Source organism: Rhinatrema bivittatum, chromosome 2 (genome assembly GCF_901001135.1).
Source record: "Rhinatrema bivittatum chromosome 2, aRhiBiv1.1, whole genome shotgun sequence".
In the NCBI taxonomy this organism is placed as follows: domain Eukaryota; kingdom Metazoa; phylum Chordata; class Amphibia; order Gymnophiona; family Rhinatrematidae; genus Rhinatrema; species Rhinatrema bivittatum.
In genome coordinates, this window is record NC_042616.1 from 460,981,743 (window position 1) to 460,999,917 (window position 18,175).

At 42.5% G+C, this 18,175-nt stretch overlaps 1 protein-coding gene across 1 annotated transcript in view; it reads right to left on the reverse strand.

Annotated features, from left to right (window-relative positions):
• ERP27 (endoplasmic reticulum protein 27) overlaps positions 1-18,175 on the reverse strand; it is a 111,684-nt gene that overhangs the window by 84,637 nt on the left and 8,872 nt on the right. The window contains exon 2 of the mRNA XM_029590475.1: positions 4,109-4,200. Within this exon, the coding sequence (XP_029446335.1) occupies positions 4,109-4,200 (92 nt within the window). The remainder of the gene's footprint in view (positions 1-4,108; positions 4,201-18,175) is intronic.

Sequence of the window (18,175 nt, forward strand, 5' to 3'; positions counted from 1 at the left end):
TAAACCTAAAGGAAAGAAATTGTATCTAACAATTTACATTTGAATGGAAAGCGAAGCTTTCATATTGATATTAAGTACGTTATTTCACATAGCAGACTATATATCATACTTTGCACTCACTCAATAGGAGAGGAACTTCCTGATAAGGAATTTTTACCCACAAGAAAAGCTGGTAACGTGATTAGTAAGGTGGTTAGGTTGTAGAAAAACATTTGATAATAATTGGTATTTTATGAGAAACTTACAGGGAAATTTAAGCAAAAACGTGGTGCCTATTTCCAGAACCCTGGGTCTCAATAGCAAAAACTGTTGTGTTTTCTTCTTTTTTGTGTAGTCTTCGAAAAGTCTGGAAAGATATTTACCTTTAGACCCAGGAAACTCTCTGATCTATGTCGGAAAAATATTATTAATGTCCATTCTTTATCTGCCTCAAGTAGAAACAAAACTACTAAAGTAGCAGGAATAATCTGGTCTTTCTGGGATGTTTCTGATATTTCCATTAAATTTATCTTTAGGGGATCTATTATAGTAGTGTTTTTCCTCTCTTTACCATCTATAGCTATTCTATCTTTACTAGGTGGTATATAATAAATTCTCGATGTTACAGGTAAAGCTTGATCTGGGATCTTTAAGATTTCTAACATGTAATTTTTCCACATCTCCTTCAGTGATATAAACTGAAAACTGAAAACCACTTCTAACAACCGCCAACTTTCGATCAGTACTGCAAGCGCTAATATTCGCAAGCACCGACTATTGCAATACCCTTCTTCTAGGTTTACCATATACCTCCCTAAGACCACTACAAATCCTGCAAAACACAGCTGCAAGAGTATTAACTGGCAAAAGCAAAAATGATCACATCACTGAAACACTGGCCGAACTACACTGGCTTCCCATTGAACAAAGAATACAGTACAAAACACTATGCACCATACACAAATTAATACACAATGAAAACGCAGACTGGCTTAACACTGCCCTTCGCGTACACATCCCCAACAGAAACCTAAGATCAGCCAACAAAGCACTACTAACCATTCCATCAGTCAAAACAGCGAGACTAACACAGGTAAGAGAGAGAGCATTATCATTAGCAGGTCCCATACTATGGAACTCCATGCCATTGGAGTTAAGATTACAAAGAGAAAACAAAACATTTAGGAAAAACCTAAAAACCTGGCTCTTTAAACAAGCTTTTCAAAAAGAGAAGGGAGAATGAAACCAGGGAAGTGCATGGTACGAACAAGAAACACCCAACCACACAACAGTAATCACTTACGGGTGGATTTTAAATGCCCTGCTCGCGTAAATCCGGCCGGATTTATGCGAGCAGGGCCCTCATGCGCCGGCGCGCCTATTTTGCATAGGCCGCTGGCGCACGCAGAGCCCCGGGATGCACGTAAGTCCCGGGGCTTTTTTAAGGAGGCGTGTCGGGGGCGCCAACAAAAGTACGCGATCGCGCTATTTTTTAAAATCTACCCCTAAGTGTGTAGTTTTTAAGGGGTAGATTTTAAAAAATAGCACGATCGCGTACTTTTGTTGGCGCACCTGGCGCCAACAAAAGTACGCTGGATTTTATAAGATACGTGCATAGCCGCGCGTATCTTATAAAATCTGGGATCGGCGCGTGCAAGGCTGCCGATTTTGGGCAGCCTGCGTGCGCCGATCCGCGCAGCCTGCCTCCGTTCCCTCCGAGGCCGCTCCAAAATCGGAGCGGCCTCGGAGGGAACTTTCTTTCGCCCTCCCCTCACCTTCCCCTCCCTTCCCCTACCTAACCCACCCCCCGGCCCTATCTAAACCCCCCCCCACCTTTATCCATGGATTTACGCCTGCCGGAGGCAGATGTAAATCCGCGCGCGCCAGCGGGCTGCTGGCGCGCCGAGACCCGACCCGGGGGCTGTTCTGGAGGGCACGGTCACGCCACCGGAATGCCCCCAGGCCGAAACCACGCCCCCAGGCCCGCCCCCTCAAATGCTGCGTCACGCCCCCGAAACGCCGCGTCATTTGGTGACGCCCCCGACACGCCCCCGACATGCCTCCTTAAAAAAGCCCCGGGACTTACGCGCGTCCTGGGGCTCTGCGCGCGCCAGCGGCCTATGCAAAATAGGTGCGCCGGCGCGCGAGGGCCCTGCTCGCGTAAATCCGGCCGGATTTACGTGAGCAGGGCATTTAAAATCCACCCGAAAGTGAACTCTGCAGTAAAGGATAAAGCTACAATTAGAGCATGAGTCCTGTACTCAAACTGCTATATAATTGAACTAGACATGTTTTTTCAACCTCATTTAATAATTAATCTTGCTTAAAAACTGTTACCGAACCATATGGCACCCATGTAAAATGTAAGATTACAATAGCATTTCTTTATGTGCCTTTATGTAAACCGTTGTGACGGTACCCACCTTAATGATGGTATAGAAAAAGATTTAAATAAAATAAAAATAAATAAACGGACTCATGAAAATTAATAAACCGAAGGTTTTCCCTTTTAATACATTTTCCATATTTTCTAATCTGCTGTTCAATATTTGATTATCCTTCATTAAAGCATTTTGAAAAGATAAATTACTCTCCAAATCTGATTTAATTTTAGTAATACTCTATTTATCAACAGCTATTTCCTTTTCCATATTCCCAATTCTTATGTCCATTTTTCCCAAGTATGTATACATAGGAGCCATCTGATTATGTATGTTGGAATTTAAAGCCTGGATAGCGTCACAGATAGTCTAAGGAAATAACATTTGGTTTTATCAAATCGGCTTTCAAAAGCTAAGGAAATACATAATTCTCGCCAGGTTCCTTCTCTAGCACCGTACATCTGATTCCACCCCCAATATCAGATGAAAGTATGGAGAGACTAGAAATGGCCTGTGATGTTTCTCCTCTTCCTTGATCACCTGTAGTCTGGGTAACACCCAACTACAGTAACTCAGGGGTTTGGATTTGAGGCCTCATCTCTGTGGGATTACTTGGGGGCATCCGCTCTACTGGAGAAAGGATGGGGCATAACTCAAGAGAGGGGTCGGGTAAATCTTTCTCCCTTCCCTCACTCAGCGAGACTTCACCTGGTTTCAACGTACCTCAGAGTATGTGTGCGTCCATTGGGCCCAGAGCAGAGGCATGTAGTCCCGGCAGGGCTTCTTTCTCTTTAGCCCTCTGTTTTCTTACAGAGTGAGGCATTTAAGAAATAAAACTGTGCCTTCTGGCACTACTCACACACAACTGGCGACTTCAGTTATTTCTTGGATCTCTTACTTGGTTCACCCGAGCAGGTGGAGGTAGTAGGGAGAGCAGAATATTTTCTCTGAGTTCCAAATAATCAGGAAAATTTCCAAAGCCACGTGCCCCTTTGGCGCACGTGGCTTAGGCAGCACGCCGGCGTCGACTGCGTGCTGCAGGAGGGCCGGTTTTGAGGACTCTTGGCCGGATCCTCCATGATGATGTATCTGGAAGCACTCGGAACAGCTGTGCTCACCATTGGAGCCGGGCTCCCGTCTTCTCCCCCGGAATGGCCGCTGTCCAGGTAAAAGTTAGTACCTCTCCCTGCTCCACCTCCAAGCAATATTTACTTTTTATCATTGCATCTTCCATATATTTTCTGTGAATATTACTAATCTCAAAACAGGAAGGATAATACATTTCTAAGCTCCAGCTGATACCTGTCTGTTTTCATGGAATGTAACCTGGTTAGTCTCTTCATGTTAGGGCCATTGTTAGAGACACTGGGGCCCAGGACGAAAACAAAGGTATGGGCCCAGCCTGTGCTAGGTACCATGAAGCTCTGCCTCAGTGACATCACTCAGCTTTGCCACGCGTACTAGGGCAATTGCCCTGATTGCCCCCCCCCCCTCTATAACCAGCCCTGTTTCATATCCTCAGAGTATGGAAACAAAGAGCCTGAAGTAAATTTCATGGTAAGGACTGGGGGCTGTGTTCCTGGTTGTTGCCATTTATTTTACTTTTACTCAGTAACCACTCTACAAGACATTGGATCTTATTAAAAAAATGTTTTTTCCCCCATTCTGTGTGTACCTGGGAAAGGTTGTTATTGAATATGGCCCATTGTCTTCTTTAGCATAATACAAAGCAAATGATATTATCAAACCTTGAAAAATCCGATGACAACACAATCAGCAGAGTTGATAAACCCTTGTGTGGCCGCAACATCTCCAAGTTCTTCTGGTTTTCTGTCAGCCTCTGGAAGAAGTGCAGAAACAAATGCCATCAGTATGCGTGAGACAGCAGGAACGGAATGGGGGGATCTGTGAGGGATCTGATTAGACTTGAATTGAGATGCTTCTAGCATCCAGTGCATCTGTAGTGCTCTGTAGCGATGGGTGTGATGGTAAGAGTTTACAGCATCCACACTAAAGGCCTGATTTATCAAGCATCTTTTCCAAATTGTACCTCTAGGGAAAACTTAGAGGACTGAACCAAGACTTTACATTTATGGTTCATTATTATTATAGTCTTTAACAACTTTGCTCTCAGTCCTGTACACAGTATTTCTAACATCTCTCATGGCTAGACTTCTTCTAATTGATACTCATTGACGCCAGTCCAATCTCTGCTTGACACCTCCTCCATAGCTTTGCTTTAGGAATTCCCATCTCCCAACATTTTCTAGATAGAATTGCTTTTATTTTTTTTTAAATTATTATTATTTTCTAGATAGAATTATTTTTTTTTGACTTTCAACCTTGCAGTCACATCTGAGGAAGGGATATGTGTAGGATCCAAAACTTATGCACAGCACAATGTACAAAAATTCCACTTTTCTCCAAAAGCACTGCAACTGCTAGCACTCTGCCCTAATTGAATAAAGAGGTTACAGTGCAGCATTAGCAAGAGGATGATTAACTTTTTATAAGGTCCAGAAGTTTCTTCCTGCTCTGTATTTTTGAGCTGAAGCAGGCCTCTGCTGGGCTTTAGTGCCGAGAGCTATCATTTGCCATTACCCAGAATTTTTCTTCTAATTTTATTTCATCTTCCTGACTTAGTCATTCCAGCCATTGCAGCGGCAGTCCTTCAGAGGCTACAGACCTTGACTCCTAACAGAACCTGGTACCTGTCACCACGAATCTGCCTCCCCCAGGCACCATGAACACAGCCTCTCCAGCGGTCCCAGCTGCAGCCAGCCAGAGAAGCAGAAGCCAGGGTTGGGAACTGAACCAAAATTTCCTGCATGGCAGTGTGCAGTCATTTGAGGCATTGGAGCAGCCCTGGAGAACCCACTTTCAAGGTGCTCTGCTGAGGAACATGTTTGGGACGTGTGGTGAAAAACATGGACGAGCCTTTTTAAAGTATGCTGTATGAAAGTTTTTTTTCAGGATGATATTGTCACAGTAGCCAATTTACTGTGGAACTGGATGTTTGTTTCTACAGAGTTGCGATTGTATTGCGCGATATTTAGTGGCAGCTGTTTCACCCTCATGTATCATCCTTTGATTTTTGCTGTAACTCAGCTGAGCAAAGACTTTTCTGTCTCATGGTACTTTGTTCAATCCTTTTTCTTTCTTGGATGTGGAAATATTTTCAGGAGCTAAATTTCAATGTCAAGATCTGCCATCTGTGAAAGGGTGTCATGAGGAAGTTCAGGATATTTTGCTATAGATCCGCTGGAGAAGCTTAGATTACAGTGATTCACTATATAGTTGATAGCTGAAGTGGCATGGCCACAACTGCACCATGGCTTTGTAGTAAAAAAGAGCTATGTATTTATACTGACCTTATACAGGATGGGGTGTATAAATTTGGGAAATCAAATAGGAAAAAAACTGTTTCATCCTCAATGTATGCTTTGGTTTGCCCAGACTCACTTCTAGGCAGAAGGGAACATGAGTGATTAGCATTCCCTTCATAAACAGCTCATCTCTGTATTCCACAACTCATAAGCTTTGTTCTCTACTCTACAGAACCTGAAATAAGAAATTGCAAAATCTGAACACTACACATTACAGAGCAATCTCTAGCACAGGAAGGATAGGGGGTTGGGGAAGGAGTTGTTCATTTATCTCACATACACGGAAATACGCAGTCTATAACATAAAACACAAAGCACAAGAGAAACACATTGTAAAATGGGAAACCTGAAAACACACACACACACACACACACACACACACACACATGGACAAACACACAGTCTATCTTATACCCATCTCGGGTATCTAAAGCCAACACTTCTACTTTACATCTTTTTACCTTGGACACTGATATGGCAACCTCTGTGGGTCAGATTAATATGTGCCTTTCTTCTATTTCTGGTTGGAAGCAAGATAACAAATCATCTCTTAATACAACCAAAACTGAAATTCATTGGGTTCATAAACCAGCAGTGAAGGACCCAGATTTATATCTCTTTTTGGCAAAGAATTCCAGAACTTAATTATGTGTTAAGTGAAAAAGAATTTTCTCCAATTTATTTTATATGTGCTACTTGCTAAGTTGCTAACTTCATGGAGTGCTCCCTAATCCTTGTATTATCCAAAAGAGTAAATACCATTTTACATTTATCTGATCAAGTCCTTTCATGATTTTGTAGACCTCTATCATATCCCCCCTCAGCTGTCTCTTCTCCAAGATGAACAGCCCTAACCTAATCTTAATTGCATAGGCAATTAAGCTGTAATAGATAAATATACAATGTTACATCTGTAGGGATCTATAGGATTCCTTATTAAGCAATGTGTCTCTTTACCACAGTGCATGTTGGGAGGGAGTAGAGAGAGCAGTCTTCTCCCCCTCTCCACTGCAAGTGGAAGTACTTACCAGTTGCCATATTATTCCCATATTCTGGTATTGTGATAAGGGTGTGGGTTCAAGTTGGTAGTGCCCATTGCCAGGTTAAAGACACCTGTCTGATGCTTTAGAAGTGTAAGTTGATTGGGTAAGGTTCTCCATCATGGAGAGCCAGCTAGGTATTATGTGATCAATACTTTGTGGGGAATGATGTTTGTAGTTTTATGTGAACTAATGTGGAAGGACTGGGTCTGACGTCTGATCAAGGCACAGGTTCCACTGGGGTTATAGCTCCCCTATATGGTCAGACCAGGTTATGACATCTTATTCCATTGCTATAGTATTATACAACATGTTTATGTCTCTGAAAAAAAATCTGTGCACATGTTCTGTCCACATATTTTTTTTTTTGTGGGAGGGGGAGACTATAGAGATCCCCCTAGGTTAGTGAGTTAGGAGAGAGGTGAACCATTCTTAGCAGCTTCTCCACTGAGGCTTGCTACAATGATGAGCTCCTGATTGTACAAGAGGAGGTGGGGCCAGGGAGGGGGGGGGGGGGAGGCAAGTATTGAGGTTGGTGTGGCATTTTTGGTTGGCATTTAAAGGAGAAGGAGCTGTTTATTTTCTGTTTTCTGTTATAAGCCTCATGGCTAGAGACATTTGGAACAAGGGAAAGGCTCTTCCCTGTCCAACTTACAACCTACCTGGAAGGATTTGCCTCAGGTTTTTGGATGCAGTGAATTATTTTTTGAAGTCATTTTTGTAGTTTTTATCTTTTATTATTTGTGAATCCATGGTTCTGGCTTGAGAAGGAAAAGGGCTTTGTCTTGGAGAGGACAGGAATAGGTAAAATCCTCTGTGGCCATTTCCCAGCCAGTGGAGGGACAGAGGTGACCTGCCACGAGAGAGTTTGTCTGTTGAAGTTTTGAGAAGTCGTTATGTCCTCTCTCTGAGTTGGGAGGAAGTTTCTTCTGCTACCTTTCCTGCCCAGAGGTCAGGGAAAGAGCAGATCTGAGTTTTCCTGGCCACAGGACCTTTTGGCCAGAGAAATCCAACTATATAATTCTGAGAGGAGATCGGGAGTAAGAAGTATGATGTCATCTGGAGACCCCCACCGGAGTCTTCATCCTGGAACACAGGGTAAAACTGGTTTTTGAAGGTCTGAGAGTTCACATGGAACCTCAGGTACTGTTTGGGAAGGCATCCCACTACACTTAGGATATCCCCACCTACCTGGAACACACTTATCTTTCCAAACCTTGGAGGGTAAGAACATCTCAGGACTCAGTGCTGAGGTTACCTTCACAGAGAGAAATTTAAGGAAATACACCAGTCAGGGATATGGATGTTGTTGATGAAAGTAAAAACTGGTATGCCCAACCAGAGTGTCCTGCTTCTTCCATTCATTGCACTTTCATTTAAGTACCATCAATAGCACAGAGTGAAGAGGTTTCCACCTTTTGCCTTGGGCCTTGATGGTTCAGCCTGCCAGCCATTTGAATGAATCCACACCTTGGTGTGAAAAGATTGGCAAATGTGAATTAAGACTTGGCCCCAAGACTGAGTGTGACCCTCTGAACATTTCGGTTGTCACCCTGAAATTGGGGTACATATTTATGATTACTCCAATGAGTCATAAGGAGAAGTTGTTAAAAGGAGTTTTTCAGTTTTCAACAGATGTTCTGAGGAATAGTAAAGACCTAGGTCCTGAAGACAGAAGGGCTCCATTTTTTTTTTTTGTTGTTGTTTGAATCTGACAGAGAGATCTGTAAACTCTCTCTGGTAAGGGCACAGGTCAGCTAGAAGGAACAGTTCCCCTTGTCTGGGAAGGTCTGTTGCTAGTGAGTGTGAGACAAGGAGAAATGTCCCATTATTCAGTGGTGCCTAAATCAAGGGAAAAGGCTGTATCAAGGCCTGAGAGGGAAAAGTCTTTATTGGGACTGTACTCAAAAGACATAGGAGAGTGAATAACCATTTTTGAATGGCTGGGACTGTCAGAAAAGCTGTGTTTTATTTTTCCTGAATTTTTGGACTGGTGTGCTGATTTTTTTGCCTTTTTACTGGATTTTGAATTGAAAGACTCTAAACAAGCTCTATCGTTTTGTTTTTAAACAAAAAATATTGGGTGTGGACTATTAGTTTGGACGGTGTAAATTCCCCTTAGGTCTTATAGCAGAAGCTCTCCCCCACCGGATGAATCCTGATTCTGGCCTGTAATCAGTTTTTCTCAACCACGCAGCTCCCGAAGGCGACCCCCTTGCAAGGGAAGCTATTATTATTGTTTAGTAATCTTGATAAACCGCTTTAAGACTTGGGAATGGAACTAGCATCCCTCAACAAACTTTCCCTTTGTGCTCAGGACATGGAATGGAAACTGCACATCTGTCTTCAAGGAGTCAGTTGAAATATTGAGTTACTAGTACAGTATGCAATTTCACCGAGATGTACCCACACTACCTAGAGGCTCTTCCTTAGCTTTGATGATTCCACCTCTTTAACCTCTGTCTTCTTTTCTGCAATGGTGGATACACGTCTTGTGAAGCACTCAGCACACAACAAACACTTTGCATACTTTGGCCACAGTCAGTATCAGAGACCCTCCAGTCTCATCCGCACAGCAAAAATGTGGTTTCAGGAAGCAGAATATGTACTTAATAGTTGCCCTATAGACTAATGGACAGTATTGTACATAGCCAGTAGCTGGGTGCTGGAATGGAGTTAGCAATCAGATCAATAGTTTATATCCATTATCACCTACATCATACTTGTTTACAATACTACTTGCAAGAGTTCCCTCACTCCTGCATTTACTCAGCAGGAAGGAGCCTAGCCACACATGCGCTTATACAAGGATATCTGCCTTAAGCGTGCTTGCCTGATAAACAAACAAGAAAGGTAGATAGTTTAAAATGTGTCTGTTTTTCCCTTCCACTCACTCAGCCCAACTTCCACCCACCGCGTGCACATTCTTTGATTTATAGTATCTTATCCCACAAAGATGAAATTTCTACTATGTTCTCTCACCCTAGCTCGATGTACTCTATAACAGGGTACCATCAAGCTAGGGCGAGATAACATAGTACAAAGTTTCATCTTTGTGAGACTTTCCTCACTCTAAATGAAGTCAAATCTTCACCGAAGTCTACTGTGCTGTTCGTATGTCTCACTCTGCATGATAAACTGGCCCCTAAACCCTAAAACACCACCAGCACCTCACCTTGAGCTATTAGATGACCCTCTTATAGGCATATAAATATTTGCTTACTGTGATGGCCTCCCCAAAGGTTCTCTATCTCGCTCTCTCACTCTCTCTCTCTCTCCTCCAAGCCCAGAAATGGCCAAAATGCAATTCTAAAAATGTATCACAAATTGTGTTATGGCCATTTTGGTCATATCAAACAGCTTAATGCCAGGAAAAAAGGTGTAGTTATTTCTGGCGTTAAAACTGTGTGATATATTCCCTCATTTTCATAATTCCTGTCCAAACTCCTCCCTAATCTGCCCCTTCCCAAAATTTGCATTCATGCCGTGTGATACCATTATTATCGCATGCGTTATGGCATTATTTATTTATTGCAAAAGACAAAACGGGAGCGTTCTGCATGTTTTAAATCACAGTGAACCACAGGAGAATGTGCAGAAAAACTGAATGCCCACTCCTTTTTTAATAAAGAGATAGTTTAAAGTTTATTGCGGCAACTCCACAGTGTAATACAAAGATTTGTATAGTGAGTCCCCCGACACGGACCCGTGTCGTGCGTTTTTTTATTCTAGAAAATATAAAAAACAAATGGAGAAAATATGTATAACAAAAGGTGGACATTAAAGCATAGGAGCTTAACGGTGATGAAGTGACACAACGTAATAATGCTAAACAGTCAAAGATGAACCTATCAGGCAGACATAGGAAAAGAAGAAAAAAAGAAGAAAAAATTTGATTTGTATGTTAAAAAACCATGGACAGTTTTCCATCACGTCCAGGTTTGAGACCTTTTCCCTGATTGGTTACTGAACTTTTCGCGCCAAAAACTTTGGAGTTAAATGGCGGTTGGCGTCCTGATCGCACTGCTCTCCCAGTGATACTCTTGTTAAATACTTTTTCAGGTACGTTTTTAAACTTTATCTTCTGGAATTTTAGTTTTATTTTACTATGCTTAACTGTGTTGTAAATTTCTTTATGGTTATACATGTTGTAAGGTTACAAGAGCTTGAACAGTCTGTCGGGCCGTACTTCAGCTTGTCAATTCTATCTTTAATTTTGTATACAGTATGACACCTTTATAGTGATCATGTATTCAACCTTTTGGCCACTGGATAATAATTATTTATATTAATTTTTTCCTCTTTTTTTCTTCTTTTCCTATGTCTGCCTGATAGGCTCATCTTTGACTGTTTAGCATTATTACATTGTGTCACTTCATCACTGTTAAGCTCCTATGCTTTAATGTCCACCTTTTGTTATACATATTTTCTCCATTTGTTTTTTATATTTTCTAGAATAAAAAAACGCCTTGCCTTCCCCGTCCCTCCCGACGCAGCCTGGTGGCGAAACACGGGTCCGTGTCGGGGGACTCACTATACAAATCTTTGTATTACACTGTGGAGTTGCCGCAATAAACTTTAAACTATCTCTTTATTAAAAAAAGAGTGGGCATTCAGCTTTTCTGCACATTCTCCTGTGGTTCACTGTGATTATTTATTTATTTACATTAACGTGTTATTGCGTGCGCTAATGCCATAACACATTTTGATGATTGACCCTGTTAGTGATTTTTACACTGGGGAATTACAGCTTTCCAGGAGGTAGAAAATTCCTTTAAATCAGTGAGTTTCCGATTCTTATGGCAATGCTCATTCCCAGTGAAAGAGGCCTACGCCACACCAAGACAGTACCTTTGCCTGTGTGAACGACACTGTCTCCAAGTGTCTACCCATTCAACCTTTCAGTAACAATTCTAGGCTCTGTTTCTTTATGAAATTCTGGTGCTGGGCTCTCGACCCTTAATAATGACTCTCTAATCCAGGCTTAACTTAAATCTGTTGTATTTGATCTCAGCGGTGGCTGTAATAGCATTTTCCAAATATGCATTAAAAGAGCACACTCCACGCCTGGATTTTCGATACAGTGTTCCTCACAAGCACAAAAACAAATCCCCCAAAATATTATTACAGGTTTTAAAGCACAAAGTAGGAAGAGCTCAGTAATCCTACTAACTCTGGGCTGATAAAGTTAAACAGATTCCATGCCAGAGTTTCTGAGTCTCCAGTTACAGCAAGCAGTCTAGACTGGATTTTTAAATACACACTGTGCAGCAAACCAGGGGCTCTATATTCAGAAGCCAGCTGGCCAGATAAGTAGATCTTACCAGATCATCTAGCAACCGTTGAATATCTGCTTATACTCTGCAGATGCTAGATAGCTGGATAAGTCATTTATCCAGCTATCTGGGTAGCTGGCTAACTTGGGGGTGGGCAATGGGCAGATCGGGGTAGTGCTACTTAGCTGCATAATTAAAAGCTTAGCCAGATAAGTTGTTTGTCTAAGTTAGACCTGCTCAACGGCAGATACAACTTATCCTGCCTAAGTAGCAACTTCCATGAGGATATTCAGCAGCATAGTCATTTTATCTGGCTCAGTTACTTAGCCATGTAGCCTACGAATATATACCTCCTTAATGCTAATTAGTGGCACTGCATGTCCTGAGTTTAAATGCACATTTGCAGAACTTACAAAGCCACAGATTGCAACAGCTTCCCTTCTTATTACCAGTTTCCACATACTAGGCTTTTAAACAGCACAAGTTCAGCAGCAATATCAGTGTTACAAGTTTCATAACTAAAATTCAGCCAATTATCCCTCGTAGAAGCAGCAGCATAATTTGGGATATCGTTCCCTTTGATTTGTGAGTGTATGTTCTTCAGTCTTCCACTCTTCTTACTGGCATATAATACTAAACTTCTTTCTTTGAACTTGCTTTCAGTCAATGACTTAAAACCAGTAAGAAGAAAAACCCAAACCTCTCTAATTTAACTTTACAGTTCACTTCATAAAGGTTTTGTGAGATCTGGAGGAACTACTTTTAAGCTTTTTTGCTGTGGTCGTTACCCTTCAGCCTTTTCCCTGGCTTGTGCAGTGCAAACTTAGTCCTTTCTACTGTTTCTTTTAAATTTGTGCAGCATTCTCTAATCTGTATCAACCTTTCTCTAGAACAGGCTGTGAAACAGACTTAGTTTAAGTTTGCAGGCATGTCTCCTTGGCTCTGTTTCTGCCCCTTCATCAGCCTCAAATGCCATGAGGCCGCTGTTCCTTCTCTCCACCTCCTCACTCTAGCAAACACCAAGCTACCTCATTTATCTCACCTGCCAGCCGACTGCTGCAAACAGATGACTCCACCTTGTCTACAGCTGCTCCCTAATTAAATTCTTCTAAGAGCTGGCTGCTAGGGCTTCTGGGAAGTGTAGTTCTCATGGGCAACCACCTTAATGCATGCTGTTTTGCCCAAAAAAGCTTGACCAAGGGAAATTTAAAGATTTGTTCTTTTTTTTTTTTTTTTTTTTTAAAGCAGGGACTAGAGAAACATCTGTCAATCCATCATACCAGATAGACTTGGGGAAAGCTTACCAGGTACTTGTGATCTGGATTCTCCATTGTTGTGTAATGGTGAATTTTCCCACCCTTTACGGGAGGGAGTGAGTTCTGGACACTGATTCAGACCAGCGAAAGAGATGTGGGATAAAATGCACCATGGACCATGAGACTGTTGCCTTGGGAGTAGTCATCATTCATTTATTGTTTATGATTTTTACAGTCATGGCTTGGATTTTATTTTTCAAGTTAAATTAAATTATTTATTTTTGTTGAATACTACAGGCTCCCTGCTGTGTTTTTCAGTGCTTTTCCTAGCCTATTGAACTCTTCTTCAATAGTATCTGCTGCTCATTGATTGAGATGTGGGTGAGATTGAGTTACTGTATTATTATGCATCCCCACCACCACACTAAGGGCCTCAGAGGTGTATACCTTTCCTCTGCCAGTGAACCCCAGTATCCCAGTTGCTATTTGTTTGATGTGAAGGCCAAGAGAATCAGAGGTCTGGGTGTAGATAGCATCCTGGGAACTGTCCCCTTTAGTCAATATACCAAATAAAACATGGTGGGAGGGCCTACAGTTGGAAACAGGATACCGGGTCTGACAGACCCTCAGGCTGGAGTGCTTGCTGTAATTAGAATCTCAGAAACTCTGGCATGGATTCTGTTTGGTTTTATTAGCCCAGAGTTAGTAGGCTTTACTGAGCTCTTCCTACCCTGCACTTTATGTTCTTAATATATGGACATCATAGCAGGACCCAGGAAACCTGGCCACTACATCTGTCACCAGAAAATTGTGGACATAGCATACCTGCATATTCAGGCTGTGAAATGACTGTAGGTTTGGTTAATAATGGGTTCCTGCTGTCTTGGATGACCCAAGCCCACAGGCATGAAAGTGATAGTTCAATTCCCCAAAGTGATTAGAGCTATCTCATGGAGCTCCTTTATACTTTCCTTCTCCCCTGCTGAATGCAGAGTTACTGGATGTAGGTAGGCATGTCGACAACTGTGTCATTTGTAAAGGAGTTGACATATCTAGCTCAATTAGCTAGATAATTTAGCTCAATATTATAATTTAGCTCAATATAATTTAGCTCAAAATTTAGCTAGATAATTTAGCTCAATAGACTAAATGTCCAACCCAGTAATTGCACATTCATTCATGTTCATTCTCCAGTTTTTTCTGTTTTTTATTTCCTGGCTACTCTAGCCTCCAAGTTCATTCCCCCTGTTATTTGTATCTGCGCTTCGGCCTTCTTGTTATATGGTTTTTTGTTAAGTTAACCCCCAAGTTTGATGTAAACAGGCCTGATATGAAGCTTGTCATGAAGTTCGGTATAGAAAAATGTTAAATAAATAAATAAATAAATAAATAAATATCTGGAGAAAGAGGACTCACTAATTCCAGTTGTGACTCCTGTCACCTTCTAGAAGCAATCAGAAGCCAGATAGAGAAGTCTGATCAACAGATTCATGTCCACAGAGAGGTTTTAAGGGTGATTTACATGAAATCACAAGAGTCCATGTAACTACTTGCACAATTGGAAGATGAAAGGAATCTTCAAGCAAATCTTCACCTGGCCTTCACTCTCAGTAAATTCTTCTAGGTTCATTCTGGAGTAAGATGTATTCTACAATATTCTTAAAAGAAAAGGGTTATTTGCAGAGCCAAGAGTTCTAGTTGTTTGGGAACAAACATAAAACACTTTTTAAGAGGTGAACACATGAGGAATGGAAACCAACACTGACCCTCCAGAAAGCATTGTTTGCATTGGAACCTTTAGGAAGCCTGTAAAACTTGGGAAGTATGGGAAGTGTTTCTTGGATAGAGTAAAAAATTAATCTTTAATTCAGCAAGATTTCCAGTCTTTTAGAGTGTACGGAAAGATGTTTCATTTAGTCAAAATAGTGCCCATTGATATGAATGGGAGCTGCAGGCCAGCAACAGCTCTTTGACCTTGAGTTTCTCCTGCTTGTGGTCTGAGGGCTCTGGGAGGTTAATATCTCTATCTAGATAAATCAGTGCTTGCGGGAAGGTCTACAGGTGAACTGGAGGATGTCAAATGAGTATGTATTGTGGCTTTTCTTCCTCCTGCATGTCCCAAATACCATTTTTCGGGCTGCGTGGCATATCTGTTATTTGTCTGCTGCTCCATGTTTGCTCTCAAGAGGCCAACAATAATTTGGAGGAGTTAAGCCCACAGAAATGTGAGAGAAAGAGACAAAGGAGAAAGAGAACAGAGAAAGAAAATGGGGCATAGGCATTGGGGGGGGGGGGGGGAGAAAGAAATGAAGTGAGAAAAAAAGGGGAGAAGAGGATCTAAATAGAAAGAAGCAAGACAAGCACACATGTGTGTGTTCACCGAGATATATTTGTTTGATTTATGGCTCACCTGCCTGCCAAAGGTGCCCCGAGATCCTTGGGAGATTCCCCTGGGATGGCTACAATTATGCTTGTTTGTTCACTTTTATCCAGATTTAGTGAAGGCACTCCTGGTCGGGGGAGTAAATTACACACATAGAATTGAATTTTTGTTTTACCCCTGTTCTGCTGCCTGCAAAAATAGCAGGAACAAAATTATGCAGGTACATACACGTACCTTTGTTGGAGAGTGTCCCTTTGAAAATGTACTACAAGGTAATGCACTTAGAAAAGTGCCTGCAGACCTTGCCGGCTGGTGTCCGACCAAAAACTGCCTCCTCTAAGTCTTGTTTTCTGAGGCTGGAGTGGGCGATGTGTGCAGTGTGTGTTGCTTTCTAAGGCAAGGAATCAGTAATCTGTGGGTTTCTTTTTCACGTTAGCATTAAAGTGCTTAATACCCTGAAGGCACTCGTGAGCCTTTGGTGGATATTTTTAGATCCATTTGAGGCTCATGAAACAAGTTCTTGCTTCCTGATCCCCTGCAGCTACTGCTGGAAAATCCAAGCACTCTTTCCTCAGGTGACTATCTTGATACATTTTCCATCCATCAGGTTGTAAGTGCTGATGGTGTATTAGGTTTAACAAGGCCCCAGTGAATTCTAGGTCTCAGCACTCACAGTTCCTCTGCTTGTTTCAATTATAGATTATTAAGATATTTAAACGCCTTACTCTCCTGGGAAACAGGAACTGAGTGTCATCTTCCTTCCCTCTTCCCCTGCTCCCCTGAGCAAGCCACAGGTAATGTGCAGAAAACAAATCTGAGGTTTACAGGACGTCATGCAACAGATCTGCTTCCAGTTACTTTGACTTCTACAGTTAAGCTTTCACACCACTGCGAGGAAGGGAAATGAAGTTTACTGCATTACCAGTTTCAACAAGAAGCTAGAGATCCAGATGACTGGGAGAAAGAAAGATTGATAAAGGAGAGCCAAGAGAGAGAAAGAGAGAGGGAGGGAGGGAAGGAGGGAGGAAGGGAGGAGTGAGTCATAGAAGGAGGAGAGAGAGTGGCCAGACACCTGCATGTACAGTAAGCGATAAGGAGATATGAGAAAAGAGAGAAGGAGAAACGTGAAAGGATAATACTTAGCTCCTCATTTTATATCATTACATAACATGAGCATTAAGACATGGAAGGGTATCTTAAATATCAAGCTGGTTGTTTAAGTGCATTCCATGTGGGAAAGTATTGAGATTAACAGGATTAGCTTTGGCTCTCCTCTTTCTTTGTTACTTGGGTGAGTTACAGATTAACAAGGAAAGGGCGAGGGCCGGCCGGTGGCTGCACAGCGCTGTGCAGAGGGACCTGGGCTGGACTCCTGGCTTGGGCCTTCTGCTCCCCAGATCAGCTGGGGCCTGGGGATGCTGTGCAGGTGGCGCATTCACAGCCCTGTGGGAGAGGAAGTCGTAAACCTCGTGAAGTGGTGAACTTTAGAGAATAATTTCCAAAGGGACTTCTGCCAATAAGGCAGCACTTTTCCCACGGATATGGCCCTTTAGAAAACTTTGCAGTCGATGTGCGCAAGCCGCATAAAATTCTGCACATGCGCACTGTAATCCACTCATTTCTATGCACTCAGGGGAGAGCTGTTCCAGAGGCGGAGTTGGGACTTACACACATACTGTACTTTCTGATTTTAAAAAGCATGCGTGTAAATTCTCTCAGCAAATCTACGTGCACCAGGGATAATTATCAAAGCAGATTCATGTGCGCAAGTGCGCTTTAAACATTGGAGTAAGTTACGCACAACTTTCCCAGCTAACTTGTGAGGGGATATTGCAAAAGCAGCCCCTTCATGGCAGATTTAGACCCATGATTTCTGAGTCCTGGAAGGCGCCCGTGCCCACTCCTGGTTCCAAGGAACAGGAATAAAAGCATAGCACCCAGCCAGGGATCAATAACTCCCTGCCAAGATGCTGGCTTAAAATAAAGGAGTTTGCTGCTGAGCCATTTAAATATCTCACATTATGGCCAGTAGCAACTTCCGCCACATAGGCCTATCTTTCATCATGCTGAAGAAGGGCTAAGATTAGGATTTCTCTGTAGGTGCTCACATCTTCCTTCCTTTCCTCCCTCTCCCCCTCCCCCTCCCCCTCCCTCCCTCTCCCCAATTCCCACCCCTTCACAGTACTCACTCATCCCATGCAAGCTCCCATTCACATACACACACACATGCATGCAACCCAAAACAGTCAGTGTCCAGGTGGCCCCTTACTCTTCCCTGCTGCTACTGCCACCTGATGCCTCCTTCATTGGAGGAGGATTTGTTCTGTGGCTCCTCCTTCATGCCAGCTCCATGGTTTTCAACAAGATGGGCATAGAGGAAGTGCTAGCTCCGAGACTGTTGAATACCATGGAGACAGCACATGAGCAGGAGCTGCAGAAGGAGCTCTCTCTTCTTCTGCTCCCAGGTGATGTGC